This window comes from Buteo buteo, chromosome 4, assembly GCF_964188355.1.
Source record: "Buteo buteo chromosome 4, bButBut1.hap1.1, whole genome shotgun sequence".
Lineage (NCBI taxonomy): Eukaryota > Metazoa > Chordata > Aves > Accipitriformes > Accipitridae > Buteo > Buteo buteo.
The window spans coordinates 15,773,481-15,796,998 of NC_134174.1; the positions used below are offsets into that span (position 1 = coordinate 15,773,481).

The following is a 23,518-nucleotide window of genomic DNA, read 5'->3' on the forward strand; positions in this document are numbered from 1 at the left end:
GCATCGCTAATTCATTAGTGATGATCATGAAACAGTATTCGTTTTAAGAGAAAAACAAAGAAAGCTGATCAAGCTCCATCAGGAGAGAGAGAGGGACTGGCAGGAATAGCAGCTGTGCTCTAGCTCAGATTGGATTCGGGCTGGCAGAACTGTGAAATAAAGCCTGCAACATATTGTGCCTTTATCAATCTTGCTTCCCCAATAAAAGACATCCAAGGAATTTAATGCTTATGTTTTGCCTTTCATAGGCTATTTTACTCAGGAAGGTTTGTATACAACTAAATTTATAAAAGTCCAAGATGCTTTTATTTAGACATGCTGCTCCTTCGAACGGTGCCATCTAACACATACACTAATAAATATAGCCTCATTCATCCGAGTATCTCAAAGTGCTTCATAAGCACCAACTGAACAGATGCCATGAATCTGAAAAACATTACTGCCTGAAAATTTTCTGCTATCTGACTTTGTTACAATAATATGTTTTATTATAAAGTAGAAAAAGTGAATTTAAACTATACATTTAACAGCATTTTGTATGTATCAATGTTAATAACACACTTTTCACAGTCAATTATGCAAAAGTCAAGTTCCTCCCTTGCCAAGAAAAAAACCAAAAACTAAATTAAAAAACCCAACGGTTTCTTAAAAGGGAATTTAAAAAAAAAAAAAGAGACACATACCAAAACCTAAAATTCAGACAAATAGAGAGGCATATGTAAGACACAGATTTAAAAACATCCTTCTTCTTTTTTCAAAGAAAAGTGAAAATGAACATTTAGGATCACATTATATAGAAATTTATGCACATTTTGTACACTGGTCAAATCATAAAATTTTTAAGTTTTTTTATTTCATTGAGCCTCTCATTTCTGGGCACAGAACACAAAAAAGGGAAGAAAAAAATAGAGAAAGGACAGAGAAATGTATAGAAAGATCTCAAAGTACATAAATATAGTGTTGTTCTCTGTGTTCCCATGTAGAAAGTACAGAAGTAGGTCACCTGTTATGTATCAGAACACAGCGATATAAAACAACTTTTTTTCTTTTGACTACCTTGGGAGGGGAATCCTTTTGAGTACAAGATTACATAATACATGGTGCAACTACCTCAACCTGATTTAAATAAGTAACACTTTGGAATTTGTGAATCTGATGAGCCAAAACTTTCACAGCTCAGACTTTCAAACCTGAAACTGAGGCTAGAAACAGAAGTTCAAGCCCAGAAACCTCAGGAGTTCAATGACTTGTTATTTTCTGAGCAAGAATTCAGAGATCCTAGGAATGGGATCACTCCACTCATGCCTTCTCAAGTGGGATCATTTATCCAGGGAAACTGAGCAGCATGACTATTTTCCTTCCACGGGTATGCATACCAGTTCATTTTTCCATCTACCCTCTTTCTGCATCAACCTTCTAACTCTGATTTCTGTGCTGCTATAGCACAGTAGACTATTAATTTATAAATAAAGCTTCAGATCAAAAAGAAGAAAAAAGTGTCATTCACTGCAATTCACAGGCAGGTGAAAGAGCTGCAGCGTAACGTTCCAAGGCAGAATTGCCTTTTCTTTGTGCTCTGCCTGTATCTACACAAGCTGCCAATTTATTTAATCTGTCCATGAGTGAAGGGAAAAAGGATTTGTCCAAGTAGAAATATAGTCATAATAAACATGAAGTAGAAACTGTAAGACATCATTGCCTATTGAACTCCCTTCAAGACTAAAAATAAACTTCTCCAGACCTAAAAATGCTCTAATTGGTTCAAAATCCAGCCTGATACGTACAGCCTGAGAACCAGATCACTCTACGCATAACTCAATGCATAACTATTGTAACTGGAATGGAAATGTGGCATAACAGTATGATAGAAACTTTAAATATATATAAAGAAAACCCTACCATCCATAGATCTGATTTATTCACAGGTTTTATACTCACCAGTAAGAGAACTATCTGTAATAGTTAGTATTTTACTAGAAAGCCGACATTGTGCTTTACATTTCACCAGATACAGATATGTTTGCTTTGGTAATACAGATAGCAGCAGTATTTATTATATTCACAATGGCAGAATTATAATTTTGCCCCTTATATTACCATGCTTAACTACAAAAGCAATTTTTTTGGTAATAAGCATCAGTTTAAGGCAGACAGCAGTGAATTAATTCTAATAATTACGCGTACTAGTGCAACAATTGACATTTTTTAATGTATCAAAGACCATATCTAGATCACAAACAGAAAGGAGAGCGTGACTTCAACACCATTTCTTCACTCATGCTTATTTTAACATGAGTTCAAGTAATGAAAGCCTAAAAAGAACCAGAGAAAACTGAAATTTTTCAGATAATTTAAAACCAATGCACAACTACACAGATTGGTTTACTCTCAGAGGTTTCTTTCATGAAGTATGAATAAAGTACCCCTCTGTAGGCAATGATGAAGGACAGTCTGCAATTCAAACAAGTTAATATTTAATTAATAATGAAAGAGAAATTTTATATGAGTTTCAGGCACTCTTAGTTTTTTCAAACCATTGTAATTGTAAAACATCCTCTGAGTAGTGGAAATTTCTTCCTGGCTGCCATTTTCTCCACAAAGGTGATGGAGTACCTTGGAGACTTGTATATTTTATTATTATTAAGGGAGAATTACTTAAGACTACTTATAGGACATTCTATTAAAAATCTTGTCTTGAAATTTTAGTATTCGAGTCTACCTAAATTCTGTTTTTCACAGTAATTTTTCCTCAGGTCTTTAAACCTATCGATACTTACACAGTCACTCATGCTCATCTTTTAAACAGTTAAGGAAAGCACCACATGCAGATGCAATTGCTACAGTGCTTTCTCATGATATTTAAAAAAGCATATTGATGCATGAAGCTTGAAAGTGAAATCATTTTCCCTACTGCTTTTCATTCATCACCCAAGGTTGCAGTTTGTAAAATTGCTCAAAAATGATACTGTACCTTTTTTAATAACTTTTAGTAGATGGCACTTGCCTACCCATCTTTGGATCTCACAGCATTTTTGGCTACTGTTTTAAGCATTTTCATAAAGGGAAGAAGTTGAACAGAGTAACTTGTCCAAGTAGCAAGTTTACATTTAAACCAAAGTTAAAACCCAAGTCCTGTGAACAGTGTTATAATGGAAGGATCATTCTTTGTCTTTTAACTAATACTGCTTTGGGATTTTGTCCAATACTTCATCCATTTCCAGGTGACTGATTTTTTTCCCCAGGTTTTTTTCCTTTGACTTATTTCTACCCATGAGTATAACCAACTTAACTGGAGACTCCCACTTCCAAAGTGGGAGCAGTGAAGAGAAGAACTTTCTTACACCTTCAACTATAGATGTATAACTTTTTTAAACTTTAAGAGCTGGTTTGGTTACACAAAGGAAAATCCCAAATCATTATAGCCCCCCCCCTTTATTTGAAATGAAAGTTTCAGATTAAAACTGTAAGAGAAGACAGGAATACTATTCCTTCATTTGTACAAAAATCTAAATTTCAGCAGAGATTGATTCTAGTACTGTAAATAGATCTCTGTCTGTCTTTCCTCTTTCCCAACCCCCACACAGATAATGATCCTTCTTCTGATACATTTAAGTAGAAGAAATGCCAAAAGAAAAACTTTGTGAACTGGAAGGGGGAGAAGGGGGAAAAAAAATTAACTCTATTGTGAAAATAAATAAAACCCGTGTCAAAATGTCCATTCAAACCACGACTTGAACTGATTGTTCCATTGCCATTGCAGCAGGCCCATCCTTGGTGAATAACTCATTTTGGAAAGCCTCTGGGCTGAGAGTTCATTATCTCAAATTCAGCATTCTTTCTTAGTACCCTTTTGGAAGTAGGATTCAACTTTGGAGAATGCATTATTGGACGTTTTTAATAAATTGTAGCAGGGAAGTGGGGTTTGGTTCTCTTCTCTGGTTCATTACATTAAGGTGAGTAATGGTACAAACTCATCAACCAGCAAGAACTGGGAAAACAAAAATGAGCAGAGCACTGACTTTGCTCCCATGTTGTCCACCTCATGCACACTAGCCAGAAGGATTAAGGGCTTCAGCTTTTTGCCTTCCTCTAGCACTAGCTAGCACGACCCATTTTCCCATGTCTTTCTGATGCACTGATGGGTGTATAGCCCTTCCTTCCAGTTCAGACAGGGCCTTTGTTCACCTCAAAGCTGCTCTGCTATCTTCCTCCTACATGCCACACCTCTGCAGAGACTGCATTTGGTCATAAGGTCCTTAAAGAAACATTCTACATTTAGGTTCACCAATTTAAAAAGCACTCAGCAACAAAAATACTACAATTCCTGAAACCTGCTGAAGAATCCAAAATGATCAGTATTTATTCCAAAATTCTGCAAGCATAATTACTTGCAGACTTTTTAGTTTCTTGAATGGAATAGTCTTTTCTTTGTTAATATGTTTGACAGTAGCATACCTACCTTCTTTTTTGAGCTCACTTTTTCTTTCCCTAAACTTATCATGAGATTCCCCTTAATGAAATTATACTGGAGTGTTAAACATACATATGTCACCAGAAAAGGATTTTCGTGAGGACAGAAAAAGATTTATTCATTCATTCTTGGATGTTGGAAGACCAGGATCAAGATTTCTCTGAAGCAATTAGAAGCATGAAACAAACAGTTTACCGGTTGTTATTACTTGTAATGTCAACTCTGATAAAAAAAAATCTGAAGGACATATGCTTATTCCTGTTAAGTGGGCACTTAAGAGTTGTAATAATGCAACTAAAGTAAGACAATTCACTGCTGTGATACTGCACTTCCATTCCAGCCTGCAAAGACATTAGAAAGTTTTAATCACAAAGAGCAAGAGAGGTAATGTTAGACATCAATCTCTCAGTCTACGGTTGCTAGAAAGGCGTAAGACCAACTGATTAAGTAACAACTGTTTCTACAGAAACAATTATGCTGTTTCTGTTGCCAGAAAGAGTTTAATTCACACAACTTTTAGAGAATTAAAGTCAATTTTATAACCATGATATACTTTTTTATATACATATACACATATGTATACCTATACGTATTCATACAAAATGTAACTATGGTATATGTATCATAGTTAAAGGAGTTATAGAATAACTACTTTGTACACATTGTTCAGCTGAACAAGACAGACTCGCAGTGAGCACTGCTTGTCAGTAGCAGTGATGACAGCAGAGTTTTAATCGAGTCGAGCAACCACAGATTTCTCCAAAAGCAACCCAGCGTGCCTTGTTCCAGCTGATTCAGCACTCCAAATCCCCAGGTTCAGTAGAGGATCTGGAACAGTGCTGAGAAGGCGTTGGGAGGTGGACACAGCAGGCATTCTGAGCAACCTTGTATTTATCAGCAAAATTGAACAGCAAAGAGTTGGGTACTGCAATTAAAACTCTTTGGATACTATTTTGTCCTCCCAGAAGCAGCATAACAGAATGTCCTCATTAAAAGTTCAAATATCATTCAAATACCAAAACAAATAAATAAATTACTAACTCAGTAGGAAGTCAAAAGCTGAGAGGTAGACAAAGAAATGTATTTTTCTGTCCAGAGTGTAAAACAGTAGCTGCCTGGCTGCTCTCTTGAGCCTCAGTCAAAGAACAGGTTGGCCCAATCTGTGACCTGTTCACAGTGTCAGACTCCTTTGATATCCAGCAAGCATTTGCTAGATAATAGTAATCAATGGAGATTAGAAGCTATACATTAATCTGTGAATGGCTAATATTTGTCAAAAGAGAAACCAGCATCTTGCATTATTTTGCAGGTGCTAGAATTACTTAAAAATAATAAATAAAAGTCCAAACTATAAAATTCAGCTAAATTCACAGCTAATTCTAACTGCTACTATTATTCCACTGTGTCAGTAACCAATAATGCTATCCCAGAGTAGAATATTGCTGCCAATTTTACAAGCAAGCAATAAAAATAGTTTTTGCCAGAATTAAAACTGCATTTCTTTCCATTTATTTATTCATTCAACAGATGCATTAGCCAAGACTCTGCACAAGAACAGAATATTAAATTATATCAGCTGGATGTGTTTCTAAAAAGAATCTAAAAAATTAAAAAGATTAGTTATTTGGTGAATTCATTTCTTCAGCATGTACGACTAGCAGCTCTCAGCGATCTTAAAACATACTTTGAAAATACAGAAGCTTTCAGGCAAGCACAGAAAGAGAAAATAAACTTTGCATCATAATCACAGATTTAAACAAAGATTTAAAATTACAGATTAACAATTTTATGTGGACTCTCTACAGCCCACAGTTCTCTCTGCAGCTGTTGGTCTATGGAATTTTTGGGAACAATCCCATTTTCATTCTCATTTCTTTGTCTTGTGGATGTGCAAATCTACTCAAGTCAATTTTGTGCCCAGCTGATCACAGGATGCTATCCAGCAAATTGCCATACATGGCCTTTGTACCTACAGGAATTACACTGTGGTAGCAAAGTGAAGAAGTATTGATATTGCTGATAATTTTTTTTTTAAAACCCAAAAATTTAAAGCAAGATTTACAAGTCAAGCTCTTAGCAGTTGAAACTCAACATTCAACATTCTCTGTCCACTTATAGCAAAAGTTCATTAAGAAAACAAGGAAAGCCTATATAAATAATTTTGAATAGCAGCTCAGTCATCCTTGTAGCAATTCTCACACTTCCCTGTCCTTGCATCCGACTCCTTTAGCTCTCACCACAAATTCATCCTACCAACTCCATGCCTGGCTCATCCTAAGTGGACATATCTTTTCTTCTCCCTTCTGCCACGTCACACATACACGGAAGACACAGGTTATATTGGGAAGAGAAGGGGAAATGAACCAAAATACAAGGCACCTAATATAAAAATGAAGTTTTTCCAGTATGGCACAACTCAAAGTACCATACATAAAAGCACTATATCCAGTTTGTTCTATTCGTAATATTGATTTGCTTAACTGTTAGGTCCTATATGATTATAGGTTTTGTTTAGCAAATATCTTTACACTTAATTTAACTTCCTAGCTGATGTTAGAAGCAACGGCTTCTAGATGTCAAAATCCAGGCGAAATATTCTCCAAACGTGGTTCTGTATTTTCGTCCTGTGTTTAATAATCTTCTATGCATGCTGCAAGGCCTGTTTCCTTAGAGATGTGTGGGGGTTTTGTTTAATTTTGAAAAGCGGGATGATGAAGTAGAGTTCTATAATGTTTTGTCGATATATTTTTTTAAATCTCATTAATTATTTGCATGTTCTGGGGGTTTGTTTTGCTGCCCGCCCTTCCAATGCAGTTGAGGGCTTAAAGCAATTTAGATAGAAGTAAGGTTAGTGCAAGAAATAATTTATATTCTGACTTCGCCAATACATTACTTTAGGAAAAAAAAAAGAACGTCCTGAGAGAAAGATTTAGATACATGAACTATTTTTCCACTCAAACCTCAATTTGCTCATTATTACTCCAAAGCATTGCCTTGGCTTAACTTTCTTTGTCAAGTCTAGTTAGACATAAAAAATCTGTGCTTAAAGACCTGCAAAGAGAATAAATGTGGAAATTTATATAGTCCCCGCATTTTTCAAAAGGAAATTGGTCTCGTATTATAGAGACTGGACAGATTAATGAAATAGAGACAGACTTCCCAGATCTGCCCTAGGCTTCTAGCATGTAGCCAAACTGTTTTTCTACAAAACAGAATGATGTGAAGAGAAACTACGAAGCAGATACAGGATGCTCAGGTATTGTGGTCATGGACATTGCACAAGCAGCTAAAATCCTTAGCTAAAGCGTTAATCCACACTATCTCTAACTGTCCATATAAATTTGTTCTAGATTAAGAGTACTGAATACAAACTAAAATTTCTGTGATTACTATCAACCTTTATTGCTCCAAAGTACACTGTAATCGCTGCTTTGCCTACAGGCTTCAAGATTACAGAGAGAGGCTTTTATACTCTCACAAACTGTATTAAGTACTTGCTATTATCACAGCCTGTAATATTCATCAAGGTATGCATTTAACTGACAATCCAAAGAGCCATATAGTCCTTACATGCAGATCTCCTCAAAAACCACTGGAAAATTCTTGTTGAAGTATTCTACCCTGGCCCAAAGTATGTATTGATTATTGTGATAATGCTGGCTTAAAGATTTTGGAGTGGGAGTGTTAAACAGGGTATTATCAAGAACCCAATAAACAGGTAGACGCCTAGAATTTTTTGATGACCAAAATAAGTTTCTGAAGAATATAAGAAAAATTTGCCAGGAAAAAAAAGTTACCTTGGGGGGAACAGGAAGGGCTGACTGAGTTTTTCTTTCTCCTTTGAGAGCAAGACAGCAGAAAACGTATTACAACATAAAACAACTTTAAAGAAAAACATTTCCAACCTAACCACCAGCAGGCTTAAAATAGTAAACACTTTCAAATGGCAGGCTCTCCCCTCATTCCATTCTTTCCTCACATTAAAACTAATTTGCTTGATTAATAAGAGAAATAATGTTCTCCTCCATATTCAGCTGTCTCTCAGAGGGAGTCATTCTTCACTGGGCACCGTATCTACTGTGGAAAGAATGAGGACTGGAAAAGACCTCTACTGGTATCAGAACTGCAATTTCTCTTTTAGAAAGACAGCACAGTAACAGGCAGAGTCAGTGTGTAATAACTTACATGGTTTTCCTGTTGATAAGTTGTAGCAGTTGCTTATTCTGTCTTCCACATTTCCTCCAGGAGCTCCTAACCGTAGGTACCAATTTGCGGAGTTGTTAGCCTACTGTCCTGGTTTCATCTCGGATAGAGTTAGTTTTCTTTCTAGTAGCTGGTATAGTGTTATGGTTTGGATTCAGTATGAGAAGAATGTTGATAACACACTGATGTTGTCAGTTGTTGCTAAGTAGTGTTTAGACTAAGTCCAGGATTTTTCAGCTTCTCATGCCCAGCCAGCAAGAAGGCTGGAGGGGCACAAAGAGTTGGGAGGGGACACAGCCAGGGCAGCTGACCCAAACTGGCCAAAGGGGTATTCTATACCATGGGACATCATGCCCAGTATATAAACTGGGTGGAGTTGGCCAGGATGGGGAGGGGGGCAATCGCTGCTTGGGAACTAACTGGGCATCAGCCAGCAAGTGGTGAACAACTGCATTGTGCATAATTTGTTTTGTATATTCCAATTCTTTTATTATTATTATTATTATTATTGCCATTTTGTTATTATTATTGTCATGTCATTATTGTTATTATTATTGTTACTATTTTCTTCCTTTCTGTCCTATTAAACTGTTCTTAACTCAACCCATGAGTTGGTGGGTTTTTTCCGATTCTCTGCCCCATCCCACTGGGTCAGGGGGAGTGAGCGAGCGGCTGCATGGTGCTTAGTTGCTGGCTGGGGTTAAACCATGACACCTACCTAGCAATATTGAAGCTTCTCTACTTTGAAAGGTACCAGAAATAATGCAAATAATTATTTTCCTCTTTCCCACTCCAACTACACTTTATAGCTCCTATCACTGCAACTCATTCTACCAATATGTTCTAATTTATTAAGTAGATCATCAGTGAAGGCTGCTGTAGAATTTGACAAGTTTTGTCTCCATAAACATGTATCTGCTCATCATCCATTGGTGTAACAAAAATGCCTCCACCAACCACTTTCAATTTCTCAAGATTTTATTAGTAAAATAAAACCTAGGCTTTAAGCTTAATGACTGCAAAACCACTTGCAGGCATCAACCATATATGAAGCATATTCCCTTCCTCAGACATACCACTGACACTATTGCTCTCAGCCTTCCCCCAAAAAACAGCAATGAAAGCATTTTTCATACAAGCTCTGGTTTGCTTCAGTACTACAATAAGAGATTTCAAATACAACAATTATGCAGTGAGGTTAAAAATACTTTAGAAGATGGAAAAACCTGAAACTACAGTTTAGGCACAAAAATCCTTGATATTTGAAAGCTTCATCAAAAAAATTAGTTCTTCATATGCATGCATTTTAAACAGTTTGGCTATTTATTTTAGACTCTAGACCTACAATATGTATGTTTAAAAAAAAACAGAAAATATCAAGGGTATCGTATTTCTATTTAATTTATCCTCTTAAGAAAGTGAGAGATATTTTTCAACAATCAATAAAAAAAATTAAACTATATTACAGATACAAATTATGGAAACTGCTACACCCAAACAGCAGAGGAAGAAAGAAAATAAACTGAAGATGATACCAAGACAAATCTAAATCTAGATCAACATGCACATCAATCAAAGGAATATTCTTTTTAGCAGAATAAATGGTAAAGCCAACACATTACACTAGCTTAGTTCAATTTCCTTACTATTATGCATTTATCATTATAGCTTATTACTTTCAAACTTCTCTCACATGTCTTTTTATGGCACTACATAAACAGATTTTCTATCAGTTTCCCTGAACAACCTTGTAAAAATAACAACTCAAGAACTAAGGTGGCAAAGAGGGGAACACAGGGTACTTTATCATTAAAAAAAAAAAAATCAGACAGGAAAACACATAGTACTGCATATCATTTTTCAGATTCTGAGAATTTAATGTGAGGAATATCATCACTATCAGACTGATGTGAATGACTTCCTATATTTGAACTGAACACAGGGCCCTGAAAGATGGTTTTAACCACATACAGCAGTCATTCACAACTGGGGGGGAACCTAACTGCTGTCCACAGATTTTACTTTGTTGTCTGAAAAAGGCAATGTATGCTCCTGTCACTGCAGTTACATGGAAACATGCAGAGTTACTGTGTGTGGTCACTGAACTTTGGTTCTAAAGGTAGTAAGACTACTGGATCCTTTCCGTGTGCTTTTTGTAGCACTTCCAAACCAAATCAGCCAAGGGGCAAACTGAGCGAGTCTGCAACGTATAAACTCATCCTGGTGGTAACCCTTACGCTGTGGGTGATCTTAACAAAATTAAAGGGACACAGTTTATGTTGTGATACCTATTCACGTTGTATTCACTCTTTACTCAGAGGGCAATTAAGATCATAAGACTTTTGTCTCTTAATTTCAGCTAGAAGAATGCTTGCTACTAGGCACACCATGTGAACACTTTGTCTTAATTAAGAAAAAATCGTATTGCCTTCCTATTTTTAAAAATGACTAGAAGCAAAGCCTATCCAAGATCTTTGTCAAATAAACAACTCTAGAGAAAATCATCTTGTTTTCTTGTTTTGTTTTAAATCAGCAATTCCACTTAAAGGCTATTACAGCAGGAAGGTGTGTAATGAAACTGCTGCAGCAGGGGATTTTAACAGGGTAGCTAGTGCTGCTCCTGCTGCTGCTCATCCCACATACTTTGCCAGGCAGAGCTTCCACAGCACCAAGGATATCTGATGGAGAATCCTGAACCAGATCCTGAAGTTCAAACCCTGCATGTTAAGTTCAGCTACCTCTGAATCCAATTCACCGTAATAAGCCAGGCAGAAAGCTTACTGAAATGTTTATATTGATGCCATTCTGCAATGCACTTAACATAGCGCCGTCACAAGCTAGGACTTGGAGATGCCAGGCAACGCAGCAACCCAGGCAGCAGGGAATAACACTGAAAACTTCTTCCAACATACAAAATATTTTGATGAAAGCAAGGTAAGCAACTACCTGGGACTTTAAACCATGAGGCAATATTTCCTTATTCTACAGCCACATAGTGTCAGCACTCCAGCTTCAGGACTCCTCAGCTATCCTGCTAAACTACTTTCCAACTTAGGGAATCAACATTTTTTCAGGCACATTTTCACAACCTTAAACAATGCGAGCAGGTGGCTTTATTCTTTGTATGTTTCAAGCAATACAAAAGACATGATGTCAGAATTCCAAAAGCCTTTCCATAATAATGAAAACCCTCACTAAAATCCAGTAGCAATTGCCAACTTAGAACTATTTTATAAAAGTAGAAATCTCTCAAATTCTCAGAGTACTCAAAGTACAATTTTAATGAAGGAAAAACTAAATTCACAGCAATATTGAAAATGTTAAATAAAAATGAAAAATTTATCTTGAAATTTACAATGACTATTTAAAATTTTGCCAATAACTACTACAAGATACAGCACCATTCATTGTGAATGTTTATACTAGAGGACAATTGATACTCCTTTTCTTTTTTACTAAAATGCTTAAATAATTGTGCAATAATGCACCAGGGCCATGATTTATCTACATCAGTAAACCAAATTTAGTGTTATGCTATGAAAAGGATGCCTTCTTTATATATGAGTGATAACCAGCAGTGGTTCTGTAATTCTTCTTTGGTATCACCTCATTGTGCAAAACTAAAACAAGATACAGTTTCAGTATTAATTGCTAAAGGGCACTCTGTAACTTACACATTTCCTCATGAGTACAGGAACTTCCAGTGCTGAAAAGGTCAATAGTTGAACTAACATGGAATACTACTGAACAAATAACCTAGGCCTAACAATTACACAAAACCAAATGAATCTTTTAAGGCATTCTTATTTTGTAGCATAAGTAGGTTATTTTTCTGTACTCAAGCTGCTATGCTAACATTAATTCTACATCTTGAAAATTAATATAAAACGGTATAAAATATATATATTATAATATATTATATATATGGCTTATATATAATATATTTTATATCTACGTAAAAATACTTGTCTTTATGTTGCTTCCAGAGGTGTACATCTTTGCAAATACAAGAGGAAGCACAATGAAATTATACATAATTAAGCTGGAAAATCCAAATTTGTTTTAATCTGTGGAGGTAATTCTAAAATGGAGAAACTGAGATCAACAAAGTTGCATGTGTAGGAATGTTTTCTGGCAAGGGGAAAAAGGAAGTTAGAAATGCAAAAAAAACCGCTAAACCCAACCTAAATAAGTCATTATGAAAATAACAAAACAAAGAAAGCTGTATGGCAATCAACAATCATCAGAGAAAAAAGAAAATAAACATTAAGGATAGGACATTGAATGGAAAATTAATCTTGTGGATGTCAGTCTTTACTACAGAAAAGGAATAACAGTCTTAGAACTGTTTTCGATAAATTAAACAAATGAGAATAGAGTACTTGTGTCAAAAGAAAGACTGCATTATCATCAGAGTCAGAATGGTACTTATGTACCAGTTCTAGCAGAGTTTTTGTCATCTATCACTCTTAAACAATAATAAAACCCTTTACTACTAGAACTTGTGTACTGGACTGGAGTCAGGTTTAGACCTTTTCAACACAAAAGCATGCTGCAGCATGATCCAGGCCAGCAAGCCATAATTTCAGTATTGGGTAAAACAGAACACCTTGACAAATCCAGCATAACGAGAGCACATCAGTACAACTCCTGAACCCAAACTGCTATTATCCACTGTTTATTTTTCCTTGATACTATAAAAGTTACTGGATTTTCAACAACTTTCTAACAAAGTTCTTTGCAACAGACTATTAAGGACACTAAGATGCTACAAGGTGAGAAACACATTTTAGATATGGATCACAAGCGGCTAGAACAGATAAAAACAATAAACTATCCAGAAGAGCTACGCTAGAATTGGGCATCACACTGCCCAGTGTAGGTAAGTGCAAGGTACAGGAGGATCTATCCAGCTGGAATTGTACAGGTGCACCATGTAAATAATGCTGAAGAACAATCCCAGGGCAAGATGTCCAAAATCAACCAATATTCATTTTCAAAAGCAACTTAAGCTCTAAAGAGATTACGTGTCACTGAAAAATTTGTACCAGTTAGGAGCCCAAGTCTCTTGCAAATATGAGAACAGATGACATTTTTAGACCCAGATGCAGTAAAATTCTAAACAGCCACTAAATGAGCAGCAAGATTCAAACTAGGAAACAAGAGGTGCAGCCCAAAGAAAGAGAAAGCGCTGCTGAAGCATTCAGGGGAAATAATCGTAGAAAGTGAAGAAAGAATAACACAGAGAACAAAGGAAGTAAGCGGACACAGTTTCCCAACTGTGCCAATAAAGATCTTTATGAATGTGACTATTCCATGACACCTGGATGTTAAGACAGTCTGTGATAGGTTTAGGTAAAGCTAAACCCTAAAGCACATTGAAAGAATGCCAAAGCTCCAAAATCAAGGACTCTGATACAAAACATCAAAATTGAGTACTTCATTTGGCCCTGCTAGACCCTGTGAGCCTAAGGAGCCTTTTTAACAAAGTAAGCTTCTTTTAAAAACTACAGTGCAAGAAGATGCATTTGGGGTCATCTTACCAACTCACCAGCAAAGCTGAGAACTCCAGATCTACAAATGACATACCACCATTCTGGAATGCAGTAACAGTCGATGCTAGGACATTACTCGTGTGTAGAAAGTAAGACAGTAGATAAAAGATGGAAGAAGACCAAGAAATATGCTACAACTTCCAAATCTTTGGAATTCCTGCTCTCAGCAACACAGAAACACATGCTCTAACAGACAGTTATGACTCCTGAATTCAATTTAAAAGTACTACAGGGGTGTATGCTACAGCAGTTGCAGTTATCTCTACCCATGTGCACCCAGCGCCTCTTTACATGCACATGCCTCTGTTCCCTTCTGCTCCACTCTGCTTCAAGCTCCTGCCTCTCTGCATTTATTTTCTCCCCACATCAGACCCAGTAGCCTCAATCCTTCACAGCTCTATTCTCTGTCACATTCTGGGTCTCCCTCTCCCCTTGTGTTGCCATTCTCAGTCCTAAGACCCTTCATCACCTGTCTCCTGGTTTGACTCCTGCTGTTCCCTGTTACTCTTACCCTCCCATTACCCTTCCACCCCACTTTTCACTCCCCTAAAACCCAAATACCGGTCAAATTCTTTCTCTTCCATTCTGTACTGATATAGAAACAGGTATAAGAACAGCACATTTTTCTGCCTAATGCTGGGTGTCTGCACATGGCTCTTTTTGCCCACTCTTCCCTATCTACCCTTTGAGGATGATGTCATCTGTTCACACCATCTTAACTAGCATCTGCACAGCAATGGCTTGTAAGCATGTCTATCCATCCACCTACTCCTGATTGCCTCCATATGGTACTGCTTCTTCTCCTGATTTTCTCTCCAGAAAACTTAAGCTTGCTATGTTCACAGCTCAGCTCCTTACCATTCCTCTCAAACACTTTTTGCAGAAAAAACTTTTGCCATTATCGCCTCCTGTAATATAGGAAGTCTTTTATGACCCCTTTGCCTGCGTTTGAACCACATACCCACACTATATCCAAAATCTCATTACAATCTTCTTCCATGTATACATCTTTTCCTTTCTAACAGTACAGCTCACCCAATATCTCCATCTTTCTTCAGGCACATGCTGAAGAATTGGAAAGAGAGATGGAGATTCATCAGTTTAAATTTAGACAGGCTTCCCTACTTATCCTAAGTCATACTGAAAGTGTAGCAAGTAAATCTCTTTAACATATTAGTATTTATGCTTTCATTTCAGGAATCTTCTTTATCACGTCACCCTTAAGAGCTATGCTGGTATCACTGGTTTCAAGCTCCTGGGAGGCAGACGATACAGAGACACCTCAAAGAGCTCCATCAGTTGCTACTCAACTGGTACCAGTTGGTACCTACCGATCTTTGTTCAAAGTTTCTGCAATCTTTATTTAGGTATTTTCTGAATGGAAAAGAGTACGAAACAGGAAGCATGCTAGACAGATATGTAGCCATTTTAAAAAACAAATAAAGTATGTTGTTACTTAAAGATAAATAATATATTGAATGGCTGGCTGGCTGAGAAAGTAAAGAGAAGAAAAGCAGACATCCAAGTTACACAACTGCATTTTTAAATTGCATTAACAACTTAAAAACAGAGGACCCCATCAAAATTTGACCAAAACTGCCATCTTAATACAGCTACTTATATAAGAACAATGCTTTAACACCTAGTATGTTATCAAACTTAAAAAAAAAAAACAAAAAACTTTAAAATCACGGGGGGAAAAAAAAACCACAGAAAAAGCCCCACACCCCACACTTATTTGAGATGAAAAACTACCAGCAGAACATTTTATACTCAGATAGTCTTAAATTACTTGCTTCAGCAAACCAATTGTTAAAAATATTATTTTGAGTTGTATACTGAATTTATTTCCAAGGTTTATTTTAACATTAGTACTAATTAAAACAGACACTGTGCTACACTTCTCTTACTCCTTATTATGTGTTGTAAGCATTGTTTATGCTGATAGAACAGATTCAGAAATAAGTTACAAAACAAAAAAGTGAAAATGAAGACACCCCCTGCAAAGTGAAGGTCAAGAACATCATGCAAGACATCCTTACAAAATAATCTCTGAAGTCTCTAGCAAAATTAATGAGAAACATACAAGATTTTTTTTTGAAGTTAGTATTTTGACAAAATTAACAACCTACGTTACTATATATACATTATACATGGTGACAGATTATAAAAATTATTCTTTTCTGATTCATGCATTAAACTGCATTATCAACCCATTTTAAGGGTCTGAATAATCTCTGTGACTCCTAACAGTAATTTTCCTAATATACAAGTGGGTACCAACTTGTCCTTAATATAATTTATTCAAGATAAGACCTAAATATTCAATTGCTTATAAACAGGTCAGGTGAAATTCAGCATGGCTCAAAGAGGCAGTTTTATTTCAGAGATGTTCTTAGGACAAAAAAAAAAAATAAAAAATCACAAATGGAAAGTAGGCAAATTCAAATATAGATTGTTGGAAGCTTTTTAAGTAATAAACGTTTAATCCCCCCTTTTTTTTTTCAGTATCATGTGGTTTCCAGTGTACACAAAGTAGAGAGTGAAAAGGTAAAAATAAAACTGGCATACCCTTAATATATTCCAGAATTCATAAATCACTTGTAAATTTAGTCCTTTTATAAAAGAATCCTTATATAAATCGGGTGGAGGGAGGGCATCAATCCCATATATGAAGCACAATTTAAGCCCAACATCACTGACCAATCAAAATTAGTAAATGCACTGCATCTCTCTGCAGTGAGGAGAAGCGACAAGGTAGGCTGTCATTCTGCAAAAGCTGCCCATCGCAAGCTTTCCTCTCAGAAGCACTGCTTTTCTTTTTTAGAAAGCTTGAATCTCAGTGGTGTCTCTGGAGACAAGAAGCCTTCAGTATGTTAAATTACTTTCATTATGTATTTTCAGATGCTTATTGATTCTACAGTAGGAAGAGTGAGAGACTGCAGCAGCCTGTAAACCAGAACTAAAGCAGTTGTATACATTAGCAGTATGCTGAAACAATGGCACAGTACAGGCACAAATTCTCATTAAGGTCATTTTTTGAAGATATGCTTATTACCCTCTTTCCCTTCTACTCTGCTAACAAGTGAACAAAATGAATCCCTCCAACCTGGAACTGCTTCACCTGCATCGAGAATTTATCAAATCTTTAGTGGAGGTAAGATCTGTTCCTTATTATGATATGCAAAATAAGCAACATTTAACAAAAAAAAAATTGGAGAAAAAAGGGAAGAGATCAGATTCAACTTACATTAAGCGCTAGTATCTTGTTATATTTGAGACCAGGAAATATTCAAATGCTATTTCCCCCTCCCATTAAAAACACAATGGTAGAAAAATGTTTTTTGTATGAAAGTCTTGTAGAATATTAAGAACCTGGTTTGGTCGTACAACATAAAGACAGTACAGTTTAAGCTAATACAGTATTGGGGGAAAAAAAAAAAAAACATATAATGCAACCGGGAATATTTTTTTCCTCCCTCAGCAGTATTTCCAAATATTGGCAATTAAATATGTTATAGATTTATTCAGTTACTCTTTGAAGGACCAGATAGTCTGTAATTAGTGTATACTTATTGCTTTATGAAGGTCGGCTAATATGACTAATCTCTGATTGCTCAAGATATCCCCTTTTCTTGTTGTTTTTTTTTTAAACTTATTTCTTTCATTACCTTGTACCTTCAAGCTGTTTATTAAAAGCACAGATTTGCTAAATATTTATTTCAAGAAAGCAAATTACAACAGTGTGCAAATTAAACAAAAACATATTTCCTATAAAGCTCATTGACTCTGCTCGATTTCTCATTAGAAGACAAGAGAGTTGTATGTATAAACTACCTGCTCACAAGAGCTGTAAAACTACATTTCCTAGCTCTAGTCACGGACACTCTACATCCAACAGTTACTGCTTCTAGTCAGGGTTTTTTGTAACCTGCACTATTTGAAGAACAGGAAACTTGTCCAAAAATCTAAATTCATGTTAAGTTGACAGAAGAATGACATGATTTTACTAGCAAACAGTGAACGCTAACTGATTTTCTATGTAATCTGTAAAATCCAATTTTAGAGATCTTTTATTCATTAAATAAGTGATATTAGAAAATATATTCTTGCACTACTTTATTTTGAAATTATAAGCCCTACTTTTAACCTTTTTTTTCCTCCCCTTCACAAGGGCATGCAGCAACTAATTCAGTTTTACAACTGACAATATGAAGAATGCAGTTGACCGGGTATCTTTCTAGCTGTATGACCTACAAGCAGCAGGATGCATCACTAAAATGTATTCTTAAGACATAAAGGAATTAGAAACAAAACATGGAACACACTTGTATTACCATTTACGTGCATGACACTTCAACAATATACATGGAAGACTAACACATCTGCTCAGATTTTCATTAAAAGAAGAGTGCAATGATTGATTCTTAAAATGGTGAGCATTCTTAAAGAGGGATTTATAATTTAAAACCAGAATTGTGGAAACTACTGATGCATGAAGAAACAATGAAACATGAATTCCCAAAAGGAGAATATGCATACTTCACCAGCAAGCTGAATAAGGGTTTAACCAAGCTTTTTCTATACTACTTATTTAATAACTTATTTGTCATAATGACTAATGGATAATTTTTCTCTCAATTTTATGGTCTGTTATGTATTCTCCTTAAATGAAAATAAACCAAATTAGGTAACTCACGATTACTCTCAAAGCACATGAACTGGATTTTATGATGTATAGCAACTTCTTTGACTAAGCCATCACTCAAAAGTAATGAGCAGGAATATTACAGAAAGAAATACGCAACCATAAACTAAAGGATGTCTACATACACTCTGAACACAGAGATCAGAAATTATTTTTTTTTAAACCTGGAAAATAAAAACAGGCTACTACAAAATGCAACAGGGGAAAGAAATTAACATCACTTAAAAGAAGGTTTATTTCTTATTGCTGGCTTGAAACTCAGAACAGACACGCAGAATATGCACTGGTCTGTAGAAGTATCTCAGGCAATTAAGAAGTCCCCATGTTTAATCAGAATTTTTTGCTGCTGAAGTGCTGGAACAAAAAAAAGAAAAAAAAAAAACCTGCAAGGAACGAAATAAGAGCCCAGCTACCGCTTGGTTTCCAGGTTACAGTGCATGTCAAATATCTGTCAGTGACACCATGTATCAATTTATGACAAGCTGCTGCAATGATCTGAAAGGCCCTTGAGGCACAGAGAACAGGTAGGTCAGCAGTTGCATGCACCCCACCTCTGCTCAGCATTTGCAAGGGAACAGGCACTGTCCAGGAAGGCGATGCGTTGGGTAAATTAGCTCCCTGCCTTGACATTTCTGCTTTTATTTAACTGAAACCTAATCAATGCAACAAGGAGGTGATGTTTTAAACTATTCATAAGACTTAGCACATCTGAAGTTTTCTGTTTTCACAAAACATCAGTTGACACAATGTTAGAGTTAAGACTGTCATTTGTTTTAGCAGATCTGCTTTTGGTTTCCTCCTGGCTTTTGCTAATATGAAAGAACTCCATTTATCCAGTAATGGATTTGGAATGGTTTCTTGAAATCCATTCACAGCCAGGACAGCGTACACAGTGGAAATCATATTCCTGAGGGTTAATATAAACCTAATAGAGGTTGCCTAAATCAGAAATTAAACAAAGCTTTTGAAATATTTCTTGTTTCATTTCACACCTGAGACTAATACCTTCTAATTTACATCTTTTGTATTTAAGAGGCACATGTGAAATAACTGTTGAAGCACACCAAGAATTTTCATCATACAATTTGCAATTAATAGTATTGTGCAATTGAGGCTTTTCAGAACTGCAGATGAAATCCATTTGCATATTGTATCCCAAGTGTGCTTAATTCATACTTTCATTAAAAAAGAGCTCATTTTTGTTCACCTTAGTGCTATCTATTTTTAATGTATTCAGAATGGAACAAAGGTCTGGTATTAAATTTATTTTTTTGCCAAGTATGTCCCCTCTTAAATTTAAAGCTACCTAAAAAAAAAACCCCAACCCTCAAGTGTCATAATAAGAAATTGAATAATCTCTCTTTTATTTATTCATTTCATTACAAACTGAAGAGCTGGCTGACAATGTAAATAATACAAACATCAGGTATTACATGCAGATGCTACATTTACAGCCTATCAGCATGTGTAAAACAAAGCAGATGAGCCACTAAATAAAAGATCTCCTAGATATAATAAATGTTGCTGGTTTTGAACCTCATTTATTCCTACGCAAACATGCTATGTATATAAATCTGTTGGATTTAATTGCAGTTTGTATTTAAAAAAAAAAAAAAAAAGGCAAAACAAACCCCTGAAAGAGGCAGTTTTCTTTTTAAGCTATTATTTTCTAAAATTATTCCATTAAATCTATTCTGGCATAAAATTAAATACTTTTCCATTTCATTCCATGTAGGCAATGATTTCTTGAAGAAATTGAATATTCAAATCAGAAAAAGGAAATGTAGTATTTTTACAATAAACTCCATTCCCCAAATCCACATAAGTTTTGCATTAGAAATTATATATACTTATATAAAATTGTTGTAGTGGAAAGTTTCATACATGTAGATGTACACAAGATAAAAGTGAATAGAAGTCTTCAAGCTCTGTAAAAATCTGCTGAATTACAGAACTTCAAGTTTCAGCCCACAACACTACTGCAAACTCTTTATAAGATGCTGCTAAATTGCCATAAATAATTTAAATGTTCTTTTTATGATACATAAGTAACTGTGTTCCATGTTCCTATCACTCTCTTTTTCCACAGGAGCCTTTTTTAAATGATCTTGAGTACTAATTTGTTAATACTTAACAACATTCTTCTAAAGTGACCCTCAACGCAATACAAAGGCAATGCACAAGTATAGTTTATTCAACGAATGGGCCCTTTGTAAAAAAAACACCACTATAAATAAAGCCTTGTCTCTCTAAGTGGAAGCTTTTCACTCTTTTTTTTTTTTTTTTTTTAAACAAATCCTGCTTTCCTTCAAAAAGGAAAGACCTTATTCTAGATCCTCAGGCTTTTGAGTCCATGCCAACTAAAGCTCTAAACATACAGTAAATCAAGAGTTTGATAAGAATAGATGCTTTTCCTCCCTCCTCCTTCCCCAGCATTTATCTACAATAAGTGGTAAAAAAAGAAATCAAATAGTTCCATATTTTATTTCACCTTTCAGGAGGAAAAACAACTGCAACAAAAGAATGTGTTTCTCCCCCATTCTGGAAGTCAACATGCAGTCTGAATCTAACATTACAGTTCGAGATGCCATTGATGACATCGACACCAACATGTACCAACCACTGTCATATCCATTAAGCTTTCAAGTTTCTCTCACTGGATTTTTGATGTTAGAAATTGTTTTGGGACTTGGCAGCAACCTCACCGTGCTGGTACTTTACTGTATGAAATCCAACTTAATCAATTCTGTCAGTAACATAATTACAATGAACCTTCATGTACTTGATGTAATAATTTGTGTGGGATGTATTCCTCTAACTATAGTTATCCTTCTGCTTTCACTGGAGAGTAACACTGCTCTCATCTGCTGTTTCCATGAGGCTTGTGTCTCTTTTGCAAGCGTTTCAACTGCAATCAATGTCTTTGCTATCACTCTGGACCGATACGACATCTCCGTAAAACCTGCCAATCGAATTCTGACCATGGGAAGGGCTGTGATATTAATGACATCAATATGGATCATTTCACTTTTTTCCTTCCTGATTCCTTTCATTGAAGTCAACTTTTTCAGTCTTCGAAGCGCAACTACTTGGGAAAACAAGACACTTTTGTGCGTGAGTACAAATGAGTACCACACTGAGCTAGGAATGTACTACCACCTTCTCGTTCAGATTCCAATCTTTTTCTTCACTGTTATAGTAATGCTTATTACATACACCAAAATACTTCAGGCTCTAAATATTCGGATTGGTACAAGATTTACAACGGGACAAAAGAAGAAAGCTAGAAAGAAAAAAACTATTTCTTTGACCACTCAGCATGAGACTACAGATGGGTCCCACAGCAGTGGAGGAAGAAACGTCGTCTTTGGCGTAAGGACTTCTGTGTCTGTCATAATTGCTCTACGCCGAGCTGTAAAACGACACCGGGAGCGACGAGAACGGCAAAAGAGAGTCTTCAGAATGTCCCTCTTGATTATCTCAACATTCCTTCTCTGCTGGACACCCATCTCTGTTTTAAACACCACCATCTTATGTTTGGGCCCAAGTGACCTTTTGGTAAAGTTGCGATTATGTTTTCTAGTAATGGCATATGGAACAACTATATTTCACCCTCTACTTTATGCATTCACAAGGCAAAAGTTTCAGAAAGTTCTGAAAAGTAAGATGAAAAAGCGAGTTGTTTCTATAGTGGAAGCAGATCCCATGCCAAATAACGCTGTAATACACAACTCATGGATAGAGCCTAAAAGGAACAAAAAGATTACCTTTGAAGACAACGAAGTAAGGCAGAAATGTTTAGTACCTCAGGTTGTCACTGACTAGATTTCAGTATTCACCAAAACACATCAAGCGGAATATTTGAACAAATTGTAGAAAAATACTGCCAAATAAGAAAAACTTTTTTTAACTATTGGCGAGACTGTAAATTTTCAATATATATGTTAAATAGAGTAGGTCTTGTATATTCAGTTTCTTCATTATGTAAGATATATGTTGCATGGCCGTTTGTTAGCATAACACCATGTGTATATTTGTCAAAAATATTCAAGTCCTCTTTTTTAGAAAAATAAATAGCCTTAAAGAAGTGCAAACTTTTAAAAATATTTGTATGGCTCAGTTTCTCTGTAAAGATAAATGAGTTTTTAAACAAAAATTCCACTCGGGAGTACTTTTCTAAAGCACAAATTCAACATTTTGCATGATATGGTATTTTTAAACTTAATTCATAAACAGTATTGATCAGAGACATTCTGAATGCTACACAGCTACAACTTGGACACATTTTGACCTCATATTTAGATAGCTACTTATTTCAAACTTCTTTAGCATGCAGTTACCATGCACGTGTAGACAAAGCCATTTATATGATGCCCTTCAATTAATGGTTCAGAATTATTTAATTTTGATGGGGGGGGGGGAGTTTATGTTGGTCCAAAAACTGACAGTACTTTTAAGAAAAGTAAGTTGTCTTGCGTATACAATCTCAGATCCACAGTTTCTGTGTAGAAAATACACAACTTTGAATAATTACACATGAAGGGTAGAGGGGGTAAGGGGAAAAGACAGACTAAATGAAGG

General features: G+C 35.8%; 2 protein-coding genes across 2 annotated transcripts in view; one reads left to right on the forward strand and one right to left on the reverse strand.

Annotated features, from left to right (window-relative positions):
• COG5 (component of oligomeric golgi complex 5) overlaps positions 1-23,518 on the reverse strand; it is a 193,147-nt gene that overhangs the window by 137,164 nt on the left and 32,465 nt on the right. The gene's annotated exons all lie outside the window — the stretch shown is intronic.
• Positions 20,772-23,232, forward strand: GPR22 (G protein-coupled receptor 22). Its single transcript, XM_075024855.1, has one exon. It carries the CDS (start codon positions 21,461-21,463, stop codon positions 22,760-22,762), a length of 1,302 nt encoding a protein of 433 aa, XP_074880956.1. The 5' UTR covers positions 20,772-21,460; the 3' UTR covers positions 22,763-23,232.